The 18,229-nt window shown below is 39.5% G+C and overlaps 1 protein-coding gene across 1 annotated transcript in view; it reads right to left on the reverse strand.

The window, feature by feature from the left end:
* Window positions 1–18,229, reverse strand: part of LOC126092398 (sodium-dependent noradrenaline transporter-like) — a 456,764-nt gene that overhangs the window by 122,381 nt on the left and 316,154 nt on the right. Inside the window, exon 7 of the mRNA XM_049907971.1 lies at window positions 8,761–8,885. Coding sequence (XP_049763928.1) covers window positions 8,761–8,885 — 125 coding nt within the window. The remainder of the gene's footprint in view (window positions 1–8,760; window positions 8,886–18,229) is intronic.

Here is an 18,229-nt window from a genome sequence, read left to right on the forward strand (position 1 = left end):
TGTTTGCAACACTGTGCTTTCGTGATCGTATATCAGGCAGATTCCTTGTCCTGCACTTCTGAACGACTTGGGCAACACACATGCATTTCGACGGGTTCTGGTTATATTTCACGTTCCAGTTTAATTTAGTTGTGTATTGACCGATATAAGCTTGTTACTGGTCCGCGCGACTCCCTCCGTCAGAGGTTCGAGTCCTCCCTCGGGCAAGGGTGTGTGTGTTGTCCTTAGCGTAAGTTAGTTTAAGTTAGATTAAGTAGTGTGTAAGCTTAGTGACCGATGACCTCAGCAATTTAGTCCCATAAGATCTTACCACCAACATCCAATTTCCAAGCTTGTTACTGCCTTGAATGCGTTATTTGAGACTGGTTAATTTTCTAGTATTTGCCGTAAAACGTGTCCTTTGTCTCGGTCTCAAGCAATTTTAAAATCTATAAACAGAATATATTTTTAATTTGCTCTGTTGGCTGATAGCAATATGGCACCTAAATCCTAAATCTGCACTGGTATTTTCCAAGCTTTCAACATGGCTCCAAGCACTATGGGACTTAACATCTGAGGTCATCAGTCCCCTAGACTTAGAACTACTTAAACCTAACTAACCTAAGGACATCACACACATCCATGCTCGAGGCAGGATTAGAACCTGCGACCGTAGCTGCAGCGCGGTTCCGGACCGAAGCGACTACAACCGCTCGGTCGCCGCGGCCGGCTCCAAGCTTTCGTTCCTCTGTATTTTATCCCTCTAAGGACTGTTACATATACTCGTATTTACAAAGGTGTGAGTATAGAAGCAGAAAAATTTCCAAGAAACCTAAAAAACTTTGCCTTAACTAATAAAAAGGAATGTTGTAAAGATGTGTCCATACTGATACAGGCAGCGATCACAGACTAGTTCGGGCAATTTTCACTCTCACCTCCAATTAGACCTCTCAAGGTCTGCAAAGAGAAAAATTTAATTACTGAGCCAAGTTGAAAAGACTAAAAGGACGATGGTATTTTATCATCAGTTGATACAGGTCGATTCAATAGTAACTGTACACACTTCGTGGGTATAAGGAATGCATCGAAATAAGAGTAAAATGTCAAAAAAGTCTTGTCTGAAACTTCTTTATTTCCAAGATATCAATAGATTAGGGAATCGCAAGTGGACCACAAGCAGATAAATTCTTGATGATTCAAGAGTAAGTGTACACATTTCGTGGATGTGATGTATGTATCAAAATAAATGTAAAATGTTACGTAAAGTTTTGTCTGAAATTTATTTATTTCAGACTTCCGCAGTAGAGTAGGAATCACAAGTGCAACACAAACAACGCAAATGACGAAGACAGTGACGTGCTCGACGTCTTACCGCTCTCGGAATGGTTCTGGCTCCGTTCATCTCTCTGCGCACAGTTGCACAGCCATTTTCAGATCGCTGCTGCAGTTGTGCGATATTTTCAGTTGGAACTCCAACACCAAGTCCAGGGGATCAAGATTGGTGGGCCAGGCAGGTCCTCTACGATCTACTCACTTATCGGGATAAGCAACCCTGAGGTCCTTTCTTGCCTCCTGACTGAAGTGTGCAGGGGCACCGTCGTGCAGAAATCAGAATATGTTTCGTGTTTAGATTAGATTAATTATTCATTCCATAGACCCATAAAAGAGGGAATCCTCCTGGGTGTGGAACATGTCAGATAAACACATTACAAAACTGTAATTAGAAAAACTTGAGTTTCATTAATTTTAATAATCCTCAGTCAATAAACAGTAAAATTATGTACATGAATTAAATTTAAACTTCTAATATTTACTGGTTTAATACTTATATCTGATTTCATTAAATCCATCATTCAGACATTTGCTAGTTTCTTGGCTATTATAACCAAGTCTTGTCAAAAATTAAAGTAAATTATTCATTTCAGTAATCCTCAGGTAAGAACAGTCAGATTATGTACAAGATTTAAAATTAAACTTCCACTATTTACAGACTTAAGACTTACATCGGCTTTCCATACATCCATCATTCACACAGTAGGTAGTTACTTGGCCGTTACAACCAAATATTGTCAAAAATTAAAGTATAATAAATTTTCATTAAAATGGTCTACTGTACTTGTTGACAAACTCATGGATGGAATAGAAGGAGTTGGCCACCAAAAATTCTTTTCAATTATGTTTAAATTGTGCCTTGTCTGAAACTAAACTCTCAATGGTTGCTGGTAACTTATTGGAAATATGCGTTGCTGAATACTGGACTCCTTTCTTGGCAAGAGTAAGTGATTTTAAATCTTTATGTATATTGTTCTTATTCCTAGTATTGATACTGTGTACTAAGCAGTTAGTTGGAAAAAGAGATGTATTATTTACAACAAACTTCATTAAGGAATAAATATACTGAGAAGCTGTGGTTAATACGCCCAATTCTTTGAATAGGTTTCGACATGATGTTCTTGGATTTACACTACTCATTACTCTTATTATACGCTTCTGTACTCTAAAAATTTTTTCTCTGTTTGTTGAGTTACCCCAAAATATGATACCATTTGACATAATGGAGTGAAAATAAGGAAGTTTTTTTATATTTATATCTCCTATGTCTGACATCATTCGCATTGCAGACACAGACTTGTTTAGGCGCTTTAGCAGTTCGTTGTATGTTGCTCCCAACTGAATTTATTATCAAGTTGTGATCCCAAGAATTTTACACTCTCAGTTTCTCCTATTTCCATGCCATCATATTTTATACACACACCAGAAGGAAATCTCTTGGAAGTTCTGAACTGTAGCGAGCGGGACATCATGAAGCAGACCATCCAATTCATGATCCAAAAAATCTCGATACACTTTTCCAATCAGGCGTTGTGGAATAACATGCGGTTCAAGTGACTGCACCATACCAAATGTTGACTGCAAAACGATGCTGATAACCTAGTGCTGTAGCCACGCGAGGATTCTCGTACGTCTACACGCGCATGTTATGAGTATTCACGATAACAACACGGGTAAAGAGGCTCTCATCCGTGAACAGTATCCGATCACCAAGCACAGATCAGCAGCATGGCGCTCGAGAAACCACTGACAGAAATTTTGATGTCTAGGGTAGTCTGTAGGCGGCAGCTCCTGTTACTTCTGCAGGGGAAATGGATGGGATTGCTGTCTCCGTGGTAGGCGCCACTCAGTTTGTAAGAGGTCCATGACTAAGGAATTTACTGCTAGCGCACTCGAGCAGATGTAATTTCGATGGATTACTCACGCGCTGCCTGCGATATGTAAGCTATAAGAGAATCTCAGACCAGAGAACAGTGTTGGCTGCAGTAGGAACTGTGTAGCAGTAGGAGTATGAAGTAGCTAGGAGTCTTGTGTATCGAGTTGGCTGGGCCGGTCGTGGGGAGCGATGGCGGTGACTGAGCGATGTAGTATAAGGTAAAAGCAGCCTCCCGCATATGTACTATTGTTATATCAAGTCCCATGTAAATGTTCTTAAAAATTCTCTTAATAATAATCTTCCTTATAAAAATTAACTTTTGACAATCATTCATCTCAATTTAAAGAATTTACTAATTTCTCCAGTCTATGGTCATCCCGATTATTGTAAAGAAAATTCAGTTGTTTCTTTTTATACATGACAAATCTATCGCCCAGCATTGCACAGGGCTGTGCCAGAAAAATATCTTATTGCAGCAGATATATATGCGTTATCCGGCGACTTGATTGAGGCAAGAATTTTCAATTTATTTAGTATGATCTTTCATGGCCATGACGCAGCACTGCTGACGTCCAAATTTATCAGTTTAGATTCACAGTCAATTATTGAAAGGTTATAAGTGAGCCGCAATTTTATTGAGAGGTTAGTCACATTTTATTGTTCCAAGATTACGGAAGTAAACTGCTGGTAGGTTACGCTAAATGTGAATGTTATACATAATTATTTTTACTGTCGGGAGGTATTTTTAACTGTGTTACGCTGCATGTGAATGAATGCTATAATTATAATTATAATTATATTTTATCAGTTTGGAGGTTACAAGTTGATTGAGAAATTCCTGCACCGCCGCTTATAGGGCGGGTGTTTAAGGTCGGATCCTCATCTACAATTTCCAGTATTTCCTCAACACCCACGCCATCCAATTGAGGCGGACCTAATCGTGGTGCACCACGAATGCCATGTTGCCTTAAACGCCTGGCCACTGCTGTGAAAGTCTGATGGTTTGGACTTCTCTGTTTGGAAACATTTCCATATACCGTCGTGTTGCTGCCCGTGCACTGCTTTCTGTTGCGACGTAAAGGAGGTGCATGTCCGCGTGCTCACCGTTTGAATACGCCATCGTAAATCAGTGTTACGGCTTAAGAAGAAGAAAACTAAGGCAATAGCTGTTTAGTAAATTAACAGAACAGGTAATATAAGCATATATTTGGTTAGCAACATTTCGCACTGCTACCTTATATCACTGGTGGCGCCATCTATGGCACATACGCAGTAGTTTGGCCGTATAGGCCACTCTGATAGTTTCGAAGCCTGCGTACAACACGGTTCAGAGCATTCAGCGGAGAGACCTATTGAATCCCATGCACAGGGTAACTACTTTTTCCAATAGATCTATTACGACTTTGATTGGTAACTTGTTTTTGTGTTTGTGTTTGATCTAACTTGGACTTGCTATTTTTTTATCGATAGCTGCTGACGGAGTAGGTCTGTAACGGATGGATTGTAACCGTATTGTTCGATACAGACGTTCGACGGTTATATGCAATAATAATTGTTATAGAGGGGTGCAATGTAGACTAGCCTCCTCGTGGTGCACCCTGGGCAACGTGATTTTTTTATCACGGCTAAATAGTCTACAAATCTGGCTGCTGGACCTGTGAGGATTTCCCAGCTTTACAGAATCAGCACAGACATGAACGCGAATACCCGAAACAACGGTTCCTCTCAGAACCCGTTGACCAAGGACATTGGAGATGTCCTTAAAATCCTACAACTCAACGTAGAAGGAATGAGTAGAGCTAAATCCGACTACCTAATTAAAGTCCTGGACAACCATTCAGTGGATGCTGTCTTGCTCCAGGAAACACATTGCGCCGACGAAAAGCAGTTGAAAAATAGATTCAAACTTCCAGGCTATTCCCTTGCTGCAGCAACTTACCACGCTAACTATGGCACTGTCACCTACTTTAAAAACAACATTGACCAGGTCCACGATATAAAAACACACACTGACCCAAGCGCCTACGTCATAAGAATAAAAATTGCTGACACTGAAGTCATCAACCTCTACAAACCCCCAACTCAGTCATGGAATGACTCTGCTATTTCCAACATACAACATCCTACAGTGATAATGGACGATTTCAACAGGCACAGTACCCAGTGAGGATATAACAACACCAATGAGGATGGGGAGGGAGTAATGCAATGGGTGGACATAGAAGACGTCTTCTTGATCCGTGATCTAAAGGATAAAGGGACTTTCCACTCGGCTAGATGGAAAAGATACTACAACCCCGATCTGTGCTTTGTTTCCAGAGACGCCAAAAAGCTACCATTACGCTGCAATAAACAGATATTGCCTGATTTTCCTCGTAGCCAGCACAGGCCCCTCCTGCTACATGTCGGTATACAGATTCCAATAGTGAGATCTACACCTAAACCTCGATGGAATTTTGGCAAAGCCAACTGGGAAGCCTTCACCGCCGAAATGGACCACAACATCCAATGGATCCCACCCGCATCGAAAACTACAACCGCTTTGTGGGATTAATCCTAGCCATTGCCAAAAAACACATTCCCAGAGGCTACAGGAAAACCTATATTCCAGGCTGGAGCCAAGAATCCATAGACCTGTATAATGCATATTCGCAAAACAACGATCCTGAAATTGCGGACGAGCTTCTCCAATGCCTGGACTCAGCAAGACGAGAAAAGTGGCACACTCTCATGAAAAATACGGACTTCAAGCACTCCAGCAAGAAAGCCTGGTGCCTTCTTAAAAACCTAGATGAAAGCTCCATTAAAACCTGTATGGGTGGCAACATACGCCCCAAAGAGGTAGCAAACAGAATAGTTAACCTTACGAGAAAAACACCACGCAGCAACAAGGATAAGACTATGAAAGTAAAGAAAGAACTGAGAACCAAGCTCCGACAATCCACACTCGACAACAATTTCTCAAAAACCTTTACCATCCTAGAGATCACAGAAGCACTGAAAGAAGTGAAAATGGGTAAAGCGGCTGGTTTAGATGAGGTCTACCCCGAGTTCTTACGGCACCTAGGACCTCGAGCTCTACTGTGACTAACTCAGTTTTACAATGACATCCAACGATCGGAAACACTACCACCACTATTTAAACAAACCAAGATCGTCGCCATTCTTAAGCCTGGCAAAGATGGAAAGCTCCCAGAGGACTATAGACCTACAGCTCTCCTAAGTGTATGCTACAAACTATTGGAGAGACTTATTCTCAACAGAATAAAACCCATTGCTGAGAATTTCATTCCTATTGAACAAGCCGGATTTAGACGAGGTCGGAGCTGCTGTGATCAAGTATTATCTCTTACCACACATATTGAGAGTGGATTTCAAAGGAAGAAAAAGACAGTCGCCGTGTTCATAGATCTATCGTCAGCATATGACACAGTGTGGAGGGAAGCAATGATTTTTAAGCTCCAACGCATTATTCCTTGCAAGAAAACGGCTACCCTAATCAACAATATGCTTTCAAATAGATTTTTTGAAGTACACCTAGATTGAGAGATAAGCAAGAAATATAGGTTAAATGATGGCCTGCCCCAAGGATCCGTGCTAGCTCCATTACTTTTTAATATATATACATCAGACCTACCAGAGACATCTTCTAAGATGTTTATCTATGCAGACGATATTGCTCTCACATATCAACATCAAGACTTCGACAATTCCGAAAGAATCATTGAGAAGACCTTATCAAAATGGATGAATATTTCGAAACATGGAGGCTCAGACCTAATACTTCTAAAACCCAAGTCTCCTGTTTCCACCTCAACAACAGACAGGCAAACTATGCACCCCACGTAGAGTTCAGAGGCCAGCTGCTTAACTACAATCCCCTCCCAAAGTATCTGGGAATTACATTGGACCGATCTCTGACGTACAAGGAGCGCTTATACAAATGCGCAGCAAAAATCAAAACCAGAAATAATGTCCTACACAAACTCACTGGAAGTAGCTGGGGAACAAGCGCCACAGTTCTCAGAACATCTGCTCTTGCACTAGTATATTCGGTGGCTGAATACTGCGCTCCGGTCTGGCTAAACAGCACTCATACAGCAACGGTGGACACCCAGCTAAACGACACCATGAGGCTCATCTCAAGCACTATTAAACCGACGCCCCACCAATGACTCCCGGTACTGGCTAACATAGCCCCACCTCATCTAAGGCGAAGATCTGCACTGAAAAGGGAATGGCAAAAGTGCGCTAACAACCGTGACCTACCCTTACACGAAGACTGCAAGAATCCCAGCCAGAGGCTCAAGTCCCGTAAGCCATCATGGAGATTAGGGCAACAGCTGATCGAGGACAATTATGATATCGACGAAGCCTGGTATCGGGAATGGGATATGTCTAACCCTGATCACCTTAACTTAGTCCCGGACCCAACCGTACGGCCCGAGGGCTTCGGTCTTCCCAGAAAATCTTGGACAACTTTAAATCGTATCCGAACAGGCTATGGTAGATGTAATTACTAGAAGCACAAATGGGGACAGACTGACTCACCCAACTGCGACTGTGGGAATCCACAAACTCTACATCATATTGCAATGGAGTGCCCTACGAGGTGATTCCCTTGCACAATGCAGGAGCTGCCGCCGGCCGAAGTGGCCGAGTGGTTCTAGGCGCTTCAGTCTGGAACCGCGCGACCGCTACGTCGCAGGTTCGAATCCTGCCTCGGGCATGGATGTGTGTGATGTCCTTAGGTTAGTTAGGTTTAAGTAGTTCTAAGTTCTAGGGGACTGATGACCTCAGATGTTAAGTTCCATAGTGCTCAGAGCCATTTGAACCATTTTGAACCAGGAGCTGCACCTCCTGGAGGGAGATGCTTCTGGCTGGCTGAGGGACTTGGACATACAACCATGAGTCTGGTCTACTCTTTTCCTTCTGAAAAGCCTATTACTGGATACTATTACTACAATTTCTATGTATTTTGTGTTTTACTTCCCTTCTTAGATCTAATAATTGTTTGTTGCCTGTAACATATTGACCATTCATTGTTTTTATACGTTGTTCGTGTTATTACTTACTTACTGCTGTATTCTATTAGCCATACGAAATATATATTGTTATAGAATAAGTTTTGTAAATGGTAAATACTAGCTGTCTGTCTGTTGTCCAAGTTACATAAATTTTGCGAGAATAAAAGCAATTATAATGTACTTTAATAGCATTCATGAACCTGTCGCATCTAATCCTTGTACTTGACACTGATTGCAAATGCCACACTCAAGTTAAGATTTTATTGTTAATAAATGTAATTAATATAAATTAGTTTCTCGAACTGGATAACATAATAAATTAATCACTAGACATTTTAGCTTGCCAATAGTGCCGAAACGAAGCAAGCGTTGCAAGATTGTGTGTCTACTAGTGTTCTGTCTTACTTGATGGCTCGAAAACAGGGACGGATATAATAGTGGTGGAAGCTTACACCACAACTATTGTTTGATGAAGATCGACTAATGTCTGAAATGAAATCAGAGTGACGTGTGGTCCTCCTGGCGGCATTTTGCTGTCCTACTCACCTTCGGTGGCCACGGCGCTGATGTGCACGCCCTGCTTGTGCGCCATGAAGCCCAGGTACGTGAAGATGACGAAGCCGGAGAAGAAACTCGTGAAGCAGTTCACCGCCGTCGTGATGAGGCAGTCCCTGCACACAGCAAAACACCAGCCGTGTCATCTTTTAGATGCTCCATCTAACCAGAAACTGAGTTTTCGCTAAGTAATTCGGAGGAATACTAAACCTAAAACACTATCTAGACTTATGGGAAGTTGGTTTTGATTCACTAGAGCTACACCCTCTCATCTCTCGAATATACTGGTATCTGCAGTCATTAATTGCTTGAACGATTTCACATTTCGCTGTGAAGGACAAAACGTGAAAATCAACGTATGTAGTTAGTTCGTAAAGCACTTGGAAATTTCCATACAGCTTCTATCATTGTGTGTACGATGTATTGTTGTACTGTTGCGTCAGACCTTGAATGTTAACTTTCGATTGGGGAGTGCTGCTCGGTATGTCATCACTACGAGCTTTTTTCTCCCCTAACAACAAAATATAGATTACTATAAATGTAGGGGTGTGACACAATACATGCACGCAAGTAGAAGAACTATAGTGTGAAATTACCTACGGCAAAGTCTGTACTCTGTAAGAAGCAATCCCACGTCTCATCGTGTTAATTTTGCGATGGTACTGGGAAGAAATATTTCAGGTACACCTCCGTGTGTATTCAAACGTTGCTAAATTTCCTTTCATGATTATTACTTGAATACAAGTTGGAGGAAGTAGTATGTTTCGCACTGCAAAACAGGATCTTGCAGTTTACAGAATAAGTCGCCCTGTGGTGCAAAGCGTTCTTCTGGTGGCGTCTCCGTTGAAGTCAGTGGGGAATTTTTGTGTCGATAAAAGTCGTATTTAAGGGCATCTAAGAGCTGTCGATGAAATAAACCTTACTACCAGTTTTCTGCCACAGCCTTCATCAGTAAAAGAGAGACACACACCATTCACACATTCAAGCAAGCACACCTCATGCACACACGACAGCCAACTCCAGCATCTCGGGTGGAAATGCTGGAGTTGGCAGTCGTGTGTGCGTGAGGTGTGCTTGCTTGAGTGTGTGAACGGTGTGTGTCTCTCTTTTACTGATGAAGGCTTTGGCCAAAAGCTTTACATAAGTGTCTTTTAATTGTGCCTGTCTGCAATCTGACATGTCTTCTTTACAGTAAGTAGTAATCTGCCTTTTCCTACATTGTTGATGTTCCTACCTGGAGTTTCCATTGTTTGATTACTAACAGTTTCGATTAACGGATCGCCATCAGCTATCATAAAATTATTTACATTAGTCTGTATTATATCGTCTTTACTGCGGCGTTAAAAATAAAATAACTTACCAACCAGCGTCATTGATTTTAGTCAGTTGTAAACCTCATTAATAGTCAACCGTAAAACGCATAAATAATTTTAGTGTACTGCCTGCATTCAGATTCCATGCTCTTGTGTGGAGCGTGAAACGCGGTTGTTAGCCATGCTCCACTGTTGCAATAAAATTGTTCTGACCACATGTTTGGTGAATGATATCCATAAAGATGCACGCATTAGTCGTAGCCTAGCAAAACTGCAATGATTCGCAGGCGAGCGACTGTAATATCCTTTTTGTGTGAGCACTGAGAAGGCACTGGTAGAGCGAGAAAACAACATGTTTGGTGGGGAGACTGTTAGGTAGACGGCCTCGTATGCAGCTTTCCTGTGATGAAGTATATCCATGCTTTGTGTATTAAGTGAATTGCAGTAATCAGTTATTGCTATCGTACGTATCTGGCTACATTATTTCTAAGGCTTCTCGCGAGTTTCTTGTTACGTATTAGTTCGTACAGACTGTGATTTTTAATGTAATGGCGACTTGTAGATAGTACAAATGGCTCTGCAGCTACATGGGCGAGTGTATCTGTTCGATATTTGCAGATTTGTACCGATGTAAGATCTAAATAGCCTGTTTCAAATTGTTGTAGTTTATGCAGATTAACGCAGCTAAATGACAGGTAACAACTATTTAAGGGACAAAAATAAACTTATGCTTTATTCGTACAGCACATATTAATACATTTGACTAGCAAATTATATTACGTTGCTCCATCAACAAACACGGAATATGTATATTCCATAGAGTCTAACGCACTCTGCACATCGTATCTTGTGCGCCACTATGCATGCTGGAAAATGTTTGTTCATATATCCCCAACACTCCCCCTTGAACTAATATTTTTCAGATACTCAACACTATACATCCCAGGTTAAACCATAATGTTTCACCAGCTTCTGAAATTTGTCCTTACTGAGAGGTTTTGTTAGGAGATCAGATAGCATTTCTTCTGCGCATAGATAATTGGGGATAATATTCCCCTGTTCCACATGATGTCTTATAAAATGACGCCTTATGTCAATATGTTTGGATCTTACACTGGTGACATTATTTTTTGCAAGTTTAATAGCTCCCATATTGTCACAAAATACCACAGTTGCCTTTAATGTCGGAGGAGCTTCTATTTCACTCATCAGTGTACGGATCCAAAGAGCTTCTTGGATAGTGGAGGACAAGGCCATATACTCAGCTTCTACAGTACTCAAATCAACAGTTCTTTGTCTCTTACAAGACCATGATATCAATCCTCCCATTAGTCTAAAACAAATTCCACTGATGGAATGTCTGCTTTCCAACTCATTTCCCCACTCTGCATCACTGTATCCTTCCAAATTTACATTTATAGTTTTAGAATATTTTAACTTATGATCAGCAGTTCCATTTAAATATCTGAATATTCTCTTGACTGCCATCCCGTGCTTTTCTCTCAGATCACTGCAAAACTTGCTTACTGCATTTGTGGCAAATGCAATGTCTGGTCTGGAAGTCTGTTCTAAGTACAGTAGACTTCCTACCGCTTCCAAATAGGGTACACTTTCCTTACATTTCTTGTCATCATCAGATATTACCAGTTTTGCATTGTTTTCCGTAGTAGTAGAAATAGGTTTACAATTTTCCATATTAAACTTTTCTAAGATCTTCTTTGTGTACAGAGATTGATCAATCCATAATTCTTCTCTGTTGGAACTTCTTAGAATCTTCATGCCTAAGTATTGATTAATTTTCCCTAAATCATGCATATCAAATTTTGACTGTAACTGTTCTATAAAAAAGTCCATCTGGCTTTCACTATTGGTGAAAATAAAAAAAAAAAAATCATCTACCCATACGGCCATGATTGCAATTTCTTCATTGCTCCTTTTATGATGTATACTGGTATCTGCCTTTGATGTAACATGCCTGTTTTTATCAAACGTTTAAGCAAACATTTATTCCAGCAATGGCCACTTTGCTTTAATCGATAAACGCCTTTCTTCAAACGAAAAATGCTCCATTTCCCTTGACATGGTCGCTTAACTTCATGAGGTGAAATCACGTATATTTCCTCTTCCAGTCTTCCATCCAGGTAGGCTGTTTTCACATCCATTTGATGAATTAATAAGTCTTCCTTTACTGCTAGAGCTAAAAGGTATCTCAATGATGAATACTTCACCACTGGTGAGACAGTTTCATTGTAATCTATTCCTTCTTTCTGGGAATATCCTTTAACTACCAATCTGGCTTTGGTTCAAATGGTTCAAATGGCTCTGAGCACTATGCGACTTAACTTCTGAGATCATCAGTCGCCTAGAACTTAGAACTAATTAAACCTAAGTAACCAAAGGACATCACACACACCCATGTCCGAGGCAGGATTCGACCCTGCGACCGTAGCGGACGCTCAGCTCCAGACTGTAGCGCCTAGAACCGCATGGCCACTCCAGCCGGCTAATCTGGCTTTGAATTTTGGTATTGCACTCTCAGGATTTTTAATACTAAACACCCATCTTGTTCTTAGTGGCTTTTTATTTTCAGGCATGTCAACCCATTGATATGTATCACTATCCACAAAAGATTGTAGCTCCTTCTCAATAGCCTTTATTCAATCTTGAGCATTTGAACTTCCTAAAGCTTCATCAACTGTGATTGGTTCATTGTTGATTGTCTGGGCAACATACATTTCATGATACGGATATTCTTTTGGTTTTGCTATACGTGAAGACCGCCATAAACTGACATCCTCTGTTGAATATTGTTCCTCATTTTGATTCTCGGGTAGCACATCAACTTCCTCTTTATTCTCGTCTTCCTCTGTTTCATTTTCCATCTCTGTTTCAACACTATGCTTGGTAGCATTACTGTACCATTTTGACTACTTTCATTTATTTTAAGTCTATAATTCTCAAAAAATACTACATATCTACTACTTATTATCTTCTTATTCACAGGATTATAAAATCTGTAGCCTTTTGAATCCTCACAGTAGCCAACAAAAATATATTTTTGAGACTTTGCTTCCCACTTTCCTTTTAATGGTTTTGGAATCTGAACCATGGCCTTACTTCCAAAGACTTTTAAGTGCTTTAAATCTAGTTTCTTCCCAGTCCATACTTCATAAGGTGTCTTTTGTCTCACAGCTTTGGTAGGTGATCTGTTAATTAAATACACTGCTGTTGACACAGCCTCTGCCCAAAGACACTTGGGTAGCTCAGCATCGCTTAATATACTCCTTGCCTTGTCTACAATGGTTCTGTTGGCTCTTTCTGCAACTGCATTCTGAGAAGGACTGTAGTGAATGGTAGTCTGATGCCTAATACCCATTCCATTCAACTGTTCCTTAAGCTGTCTGTTTACATATTCTGATCCATTGTCTGATCTAATAATTTTAACTTTCTTTCCAGTCTGCCTTTCTACCATTTTTCAATAAACAACAAATACATCATTCACTTGATCCTTGCTACTTATAAAATAAACATGTATGTATGTAGAAAAATCATTTATGAATGTCAGGAAATAGAAGCTACCTCCTAAGGATTTATTCTCCATAGGTCCACAGAGATCTGAATATATGAGTTGCAAGACTTCGGTAGGTGTGCTCTGACTCGATTTAAATGGCAATCTAACCAGCTTCCCTTGCAAACACACCTCACATTGAACAATATTCATTCCATAATTTTCCATCCCAGTTGCCATATTCTTCAGTAAAGTCATGCTTTTCCTAGTGATATGTCCAAGTCTCCTATGCCACAAGAAACCTATTGCAGCACAAACAGAGTGATTTCCTATATCAGCAGTATTTTGAACTGTATTCATTTTGTAAATACCTCTTACATTACTTCCAGTAGCTACAATATCACCTCAAGAGTGTATCACTTCGGCTCACTCTATATCGAAGATAACTTTATTACCCTTCATTACTATTTCGCTTACTGACAACAAATTAGTTGCAATAATCTTCACATAATGTACATCATGAGCAGTAACAATTTCCTTTTCCCCATTCACAAGCAAATTAAGATCCACTTTTCCTGTGAGTTCACACCTTAATCTAGATCCATCAACTGTTGGAATTCCAATGTCAGTCCTTGACTGAACATCATACAAACCTGACAGATCTTTGGTAATGTGCACAGATGCTCCTGAATCTCGGAACCATTCTGCAAGATCGTCACTCGCTTCATTAAAAGAGTAAAAAACAGAAAGTGCCTTGTCTTTATCGGTAGTGTTTCTATCAGGACTACTAGAATTAACATGCTTCTTTTCTTTTATACTTAACTTTTCGTTACACTTTGAAGCAATATGTCCAATTTTCTGGCATCTGAAACATCTTATTGGTTTCTTCTTCTTGTACTTGGAGTATAAAGTCGACGCTGTTTCTTTTTCTGAAGCATTAGAATCTGGTTCATTCTTCACGTCCTGTAGAATCTTTACTTAAACGCTATCTGCTGTAATGGATATTCCCGAACTTTCCAAACCCATAATCATTGGCGAATATTTCTCTGGTAGTCCAGCTAACAATAAAGTTCCAATCCGTTCATCCGCTATTTCAAAACCAATGTTCCTCAGACGATTGGAGATTAAAATTATTTTTTTCACATATTCATCCACACTTTTACACTTATTCAATCTTGTGGTTATCAGCTCACGAAGTAATCCTACTTTTCTGATTAAACCACCATCTTCATATGGAAGCATGTGCAACAGAAGTAGAATTTCACAAAAAATCCTTCATAATATTAAGTGTATATCGAGCACCTGCAGGTAATTTTAATCTGTTCATAAACCACCTTGAAGCTGTACTGGCCCATTTAACAACCAAAAACAAAGAAGACTCTCCCAATCAGAACATATCTGAGTTAGTAACACTATCATTCAACTTAATTCCCACTTTAAAGTTCCCCACAAGGGCAGCCAATTGCTCACAAATAGCCATTGATAATACCTTTATAGGAAAGTCCAATGAACAAAATTATATTACAAAACCAATAGTCAATGGCCTCTCAGATCATGACATGCAGTCCCTTCTGTTAAATGTTAATACTGAACAGGATATAAAATCTGTTAAATCTGAGCTCAAGATGGTAATCAATAAGCCAAAAATTGATTATTTTTGGACACTCCTCAGAGACATTGACTGGACTGATGTTTACAGTGCTCATGCCATGAATGAAAAATATAGCAATTTTGCTAATAAAGTGCTTACCTTATTCGAGCATCATCCAACTGGGAATTAATTACATGTGGGGTCCCACAAGGTTCCATTTTAGGGCCTTTACTCTTTCTTGTATATGTCAATGACCTTTCATCAGTAACATTACCAGATGCCAAGTTTGTTCTGTTTACTGATGATACAAACATTATAATAAATAGCAAATCAAGTGTAGTCTTAGAAAGATCAGCGAATAAAATATTTGTGGATATTAATCACTGGTTTCTAGCTAAATCTTTGTCACTAAACTTTGAAAAAACACACTACATGTAGTTCAGAACTTGTAAGGGTTGTCACACGAGTATATGCTAACATACGAACAGTAATGTGTTCATTGTAAATAAGTATTATAGTAGTTGTATTACACGTTTATTACCTTATAAACAAATAATATAGTCTTCATTAAAAAATGACGATCATTCCACTTGAGACCTGTGGAATGGTACATTAGCTTATTTGTTTTAGTTGTAAATATTTGTCATGTATTGATGTTTTTCTGACGTGTTCTACATCCTGTAGGACCTCCTCACTACAGATCAATTGGAATGAAAGTAAATCTAATCTAATCTAATACATTTGACTACCAAATTATATTACATTGCCCCATCAACAAACACGGAACATGTACTGGGTGATCAAAGTCAGTATAAATTTGAAAACTGAATAAATCATGGAATAATGTAGATAGAGAGGTACAAATGGACACACATGCTTGGAATGAGATGGGGTTTTATTAGAACCAAAAAAATACAAAAGTTCAAAAAATGTCCGACAGATGGTGCTTCATGTGACCAGAATAGCAATAATCAGCATAACAAAGTAAGACAAAGCAAAGGAAATTCTCAATATGTCCACCATCATTCCTCAACAATAGCTGTAGTCGAGGAATAATGTTGTGAACAGCACTGTACAGCATGTCCGGAGTTATGGTGAGGTATTGGCGTCGGATGTTGTCTTTCAGCATCCCTAGAGATGTCGGTCGATCACGATACACTTGCGACTTCAGGTAACCCCAAAGCCAATAATCGCACAGGTTTGGGGACCTGGGAGGATAAGCATGACGAAAGTGGCGGCTGAGCACACGATCATCACAAAACGACGCGCGCAATAGATCTTTCACGCAATATGTGGTGGTTCTAATAAAACCCCATGTCATTCCAAGCATGTGTGTCAATTTTTACCTCTCTATCTACATTATTCCGTGGTTTATTAAGTTTTCAAATTTATACTGACTTTTTGATCACCTGGCATATTCCATAGAGTCTAATGCACTCTGCATATCATATCTTGTGCGCCAATATGCACGCTGGAAAACGTTTGTTGACACATCCCCAACACAAGTACAAATGACAAACTCTCGTTCTTGCAATTGCTTTCTATGCATGACAGGAAACGTACTGCTGATGCTGTTAAGGTTTTATTATCATACCTTTATGAATGACTGACTTTTTATGTCATTCGTTGAATTTTGACCAGGGGACTCGCGTGTAATAAAACGTATTTCGAGTACTTATTGGCGAAAGCACCTTTAGTGCCCATACGTGTAATTTCTTGAGTTAATATATTGATGTGTGCAAATTATTTTCTATCTCACTAGAGGCTTTTCCCAGAAAGATCGTAATATTTTCCATCGTCATCGCTACCAATCATAAACCTTTGCCAGGGCTGAGTATTCTGATCACTCCATTGTTTGTACAATATTCTGCCTACTACAACTTCCACAACAGCAAAGCTATTTCTCTTGCTTTTATTTAATATTCATTGTTGTGAAGGTAAGTTCAGCGAGCAGTGATAATGTGCAGTAAAAATCTTTATATGTGAACAAAGAATAGGATTCAATTAAGATTTGTGGAGGCAGCCGAAATGTTATCAATGATTCGAGGTTTTTGGGATTGTACAGAAACGCTTTCCTTGCAGCGGCTAAACTGCATTTTGTTTGCTCTCTAATTTGGCCATCATCTGTTGTTTTGTTGCACAAATAACAAAAATTGTGTATGGCTTTGCGTCTCATTTCCTAATCAATTTCTTCAGAATCACCTGATTTTATTCGACATTCCGTTACCCTTGTTTTACTTTTGTTCAAGTTCAGCTTGTAATCAGTTTTCGATACACTATCCATTCTGTTGACCTGCTATTCTAAGTCCTTTGCCTTTTCTAACACTATTACAATGACATCGCCAAGTGTCAAAGTTTTAAATTATTTTTATTTTCCCTTTCTAAATTTCTCCTTAGTTTTCTTCACATCTTTCTCACTCTGTAAACTCATTAACATCGTGGATAGGCTACGACTCTGTCTCGCTTCCTTCTCAACTTCTACCACCCTTTCAAGTTCTTTGATTCTTGTAACTGCATTCACGCCTCAGTAAAAGTTCCATTCCCTGTTACCTTAAGAATTCCAAAGTGTGCTTTCAAGTCACTATCGTCAAAAGATTTCTCGAACTCTGCAATCAGTATAAACATAGTTTTGCATTTTTTTTTCAACCTGTCTTCTAAGAGACGTCTTAGGGTCAATGTCACTTTGTATGCTTCTAGAAGATAGGTGTGATGTATTATCGAAGTCAGATACATGTGTATTTTTTGAATTACCCATATGCGTTGTTTTGTCCAAATAATGTTGGCAGAAACAAGTGCTTTGTAAGCATTGTCCCTACACAGAATGACCTATTTACACTTAAGCTGTAGTCATGTGTCATATGCTTCCAGAGCTTAACTGTTTAAATTAATTATTTCGCTCAACTCCCAGTCTGCCTATCACAAGGCCAGTTCAGTTATTAAAATAAGCTATTAACAACACAACAGTCAACTTTAAAATTGCCGAAACCAACCAGATTAAACAAACTATCAGCAGATAAGTTTGAAGTGTACTACGCATGCTCAGTATTT

Source organism: Schistocerca cancellata, chromosome 7 (genome assembly GCF_023864275.1).
Source record: "Schistocerca cancellata isolate TAMUIC-IGC-003103 chromosome 7, iqSchCanc2.1, whole genome shotgun sequence".
In the NCBI taxonomy this organism is placed as follows: Eukaryota; Metazoa; Arthropoda; class Insecta; order Orthoptera; family Acrididae; genus Schistocerca; species Schistocerca cancellata.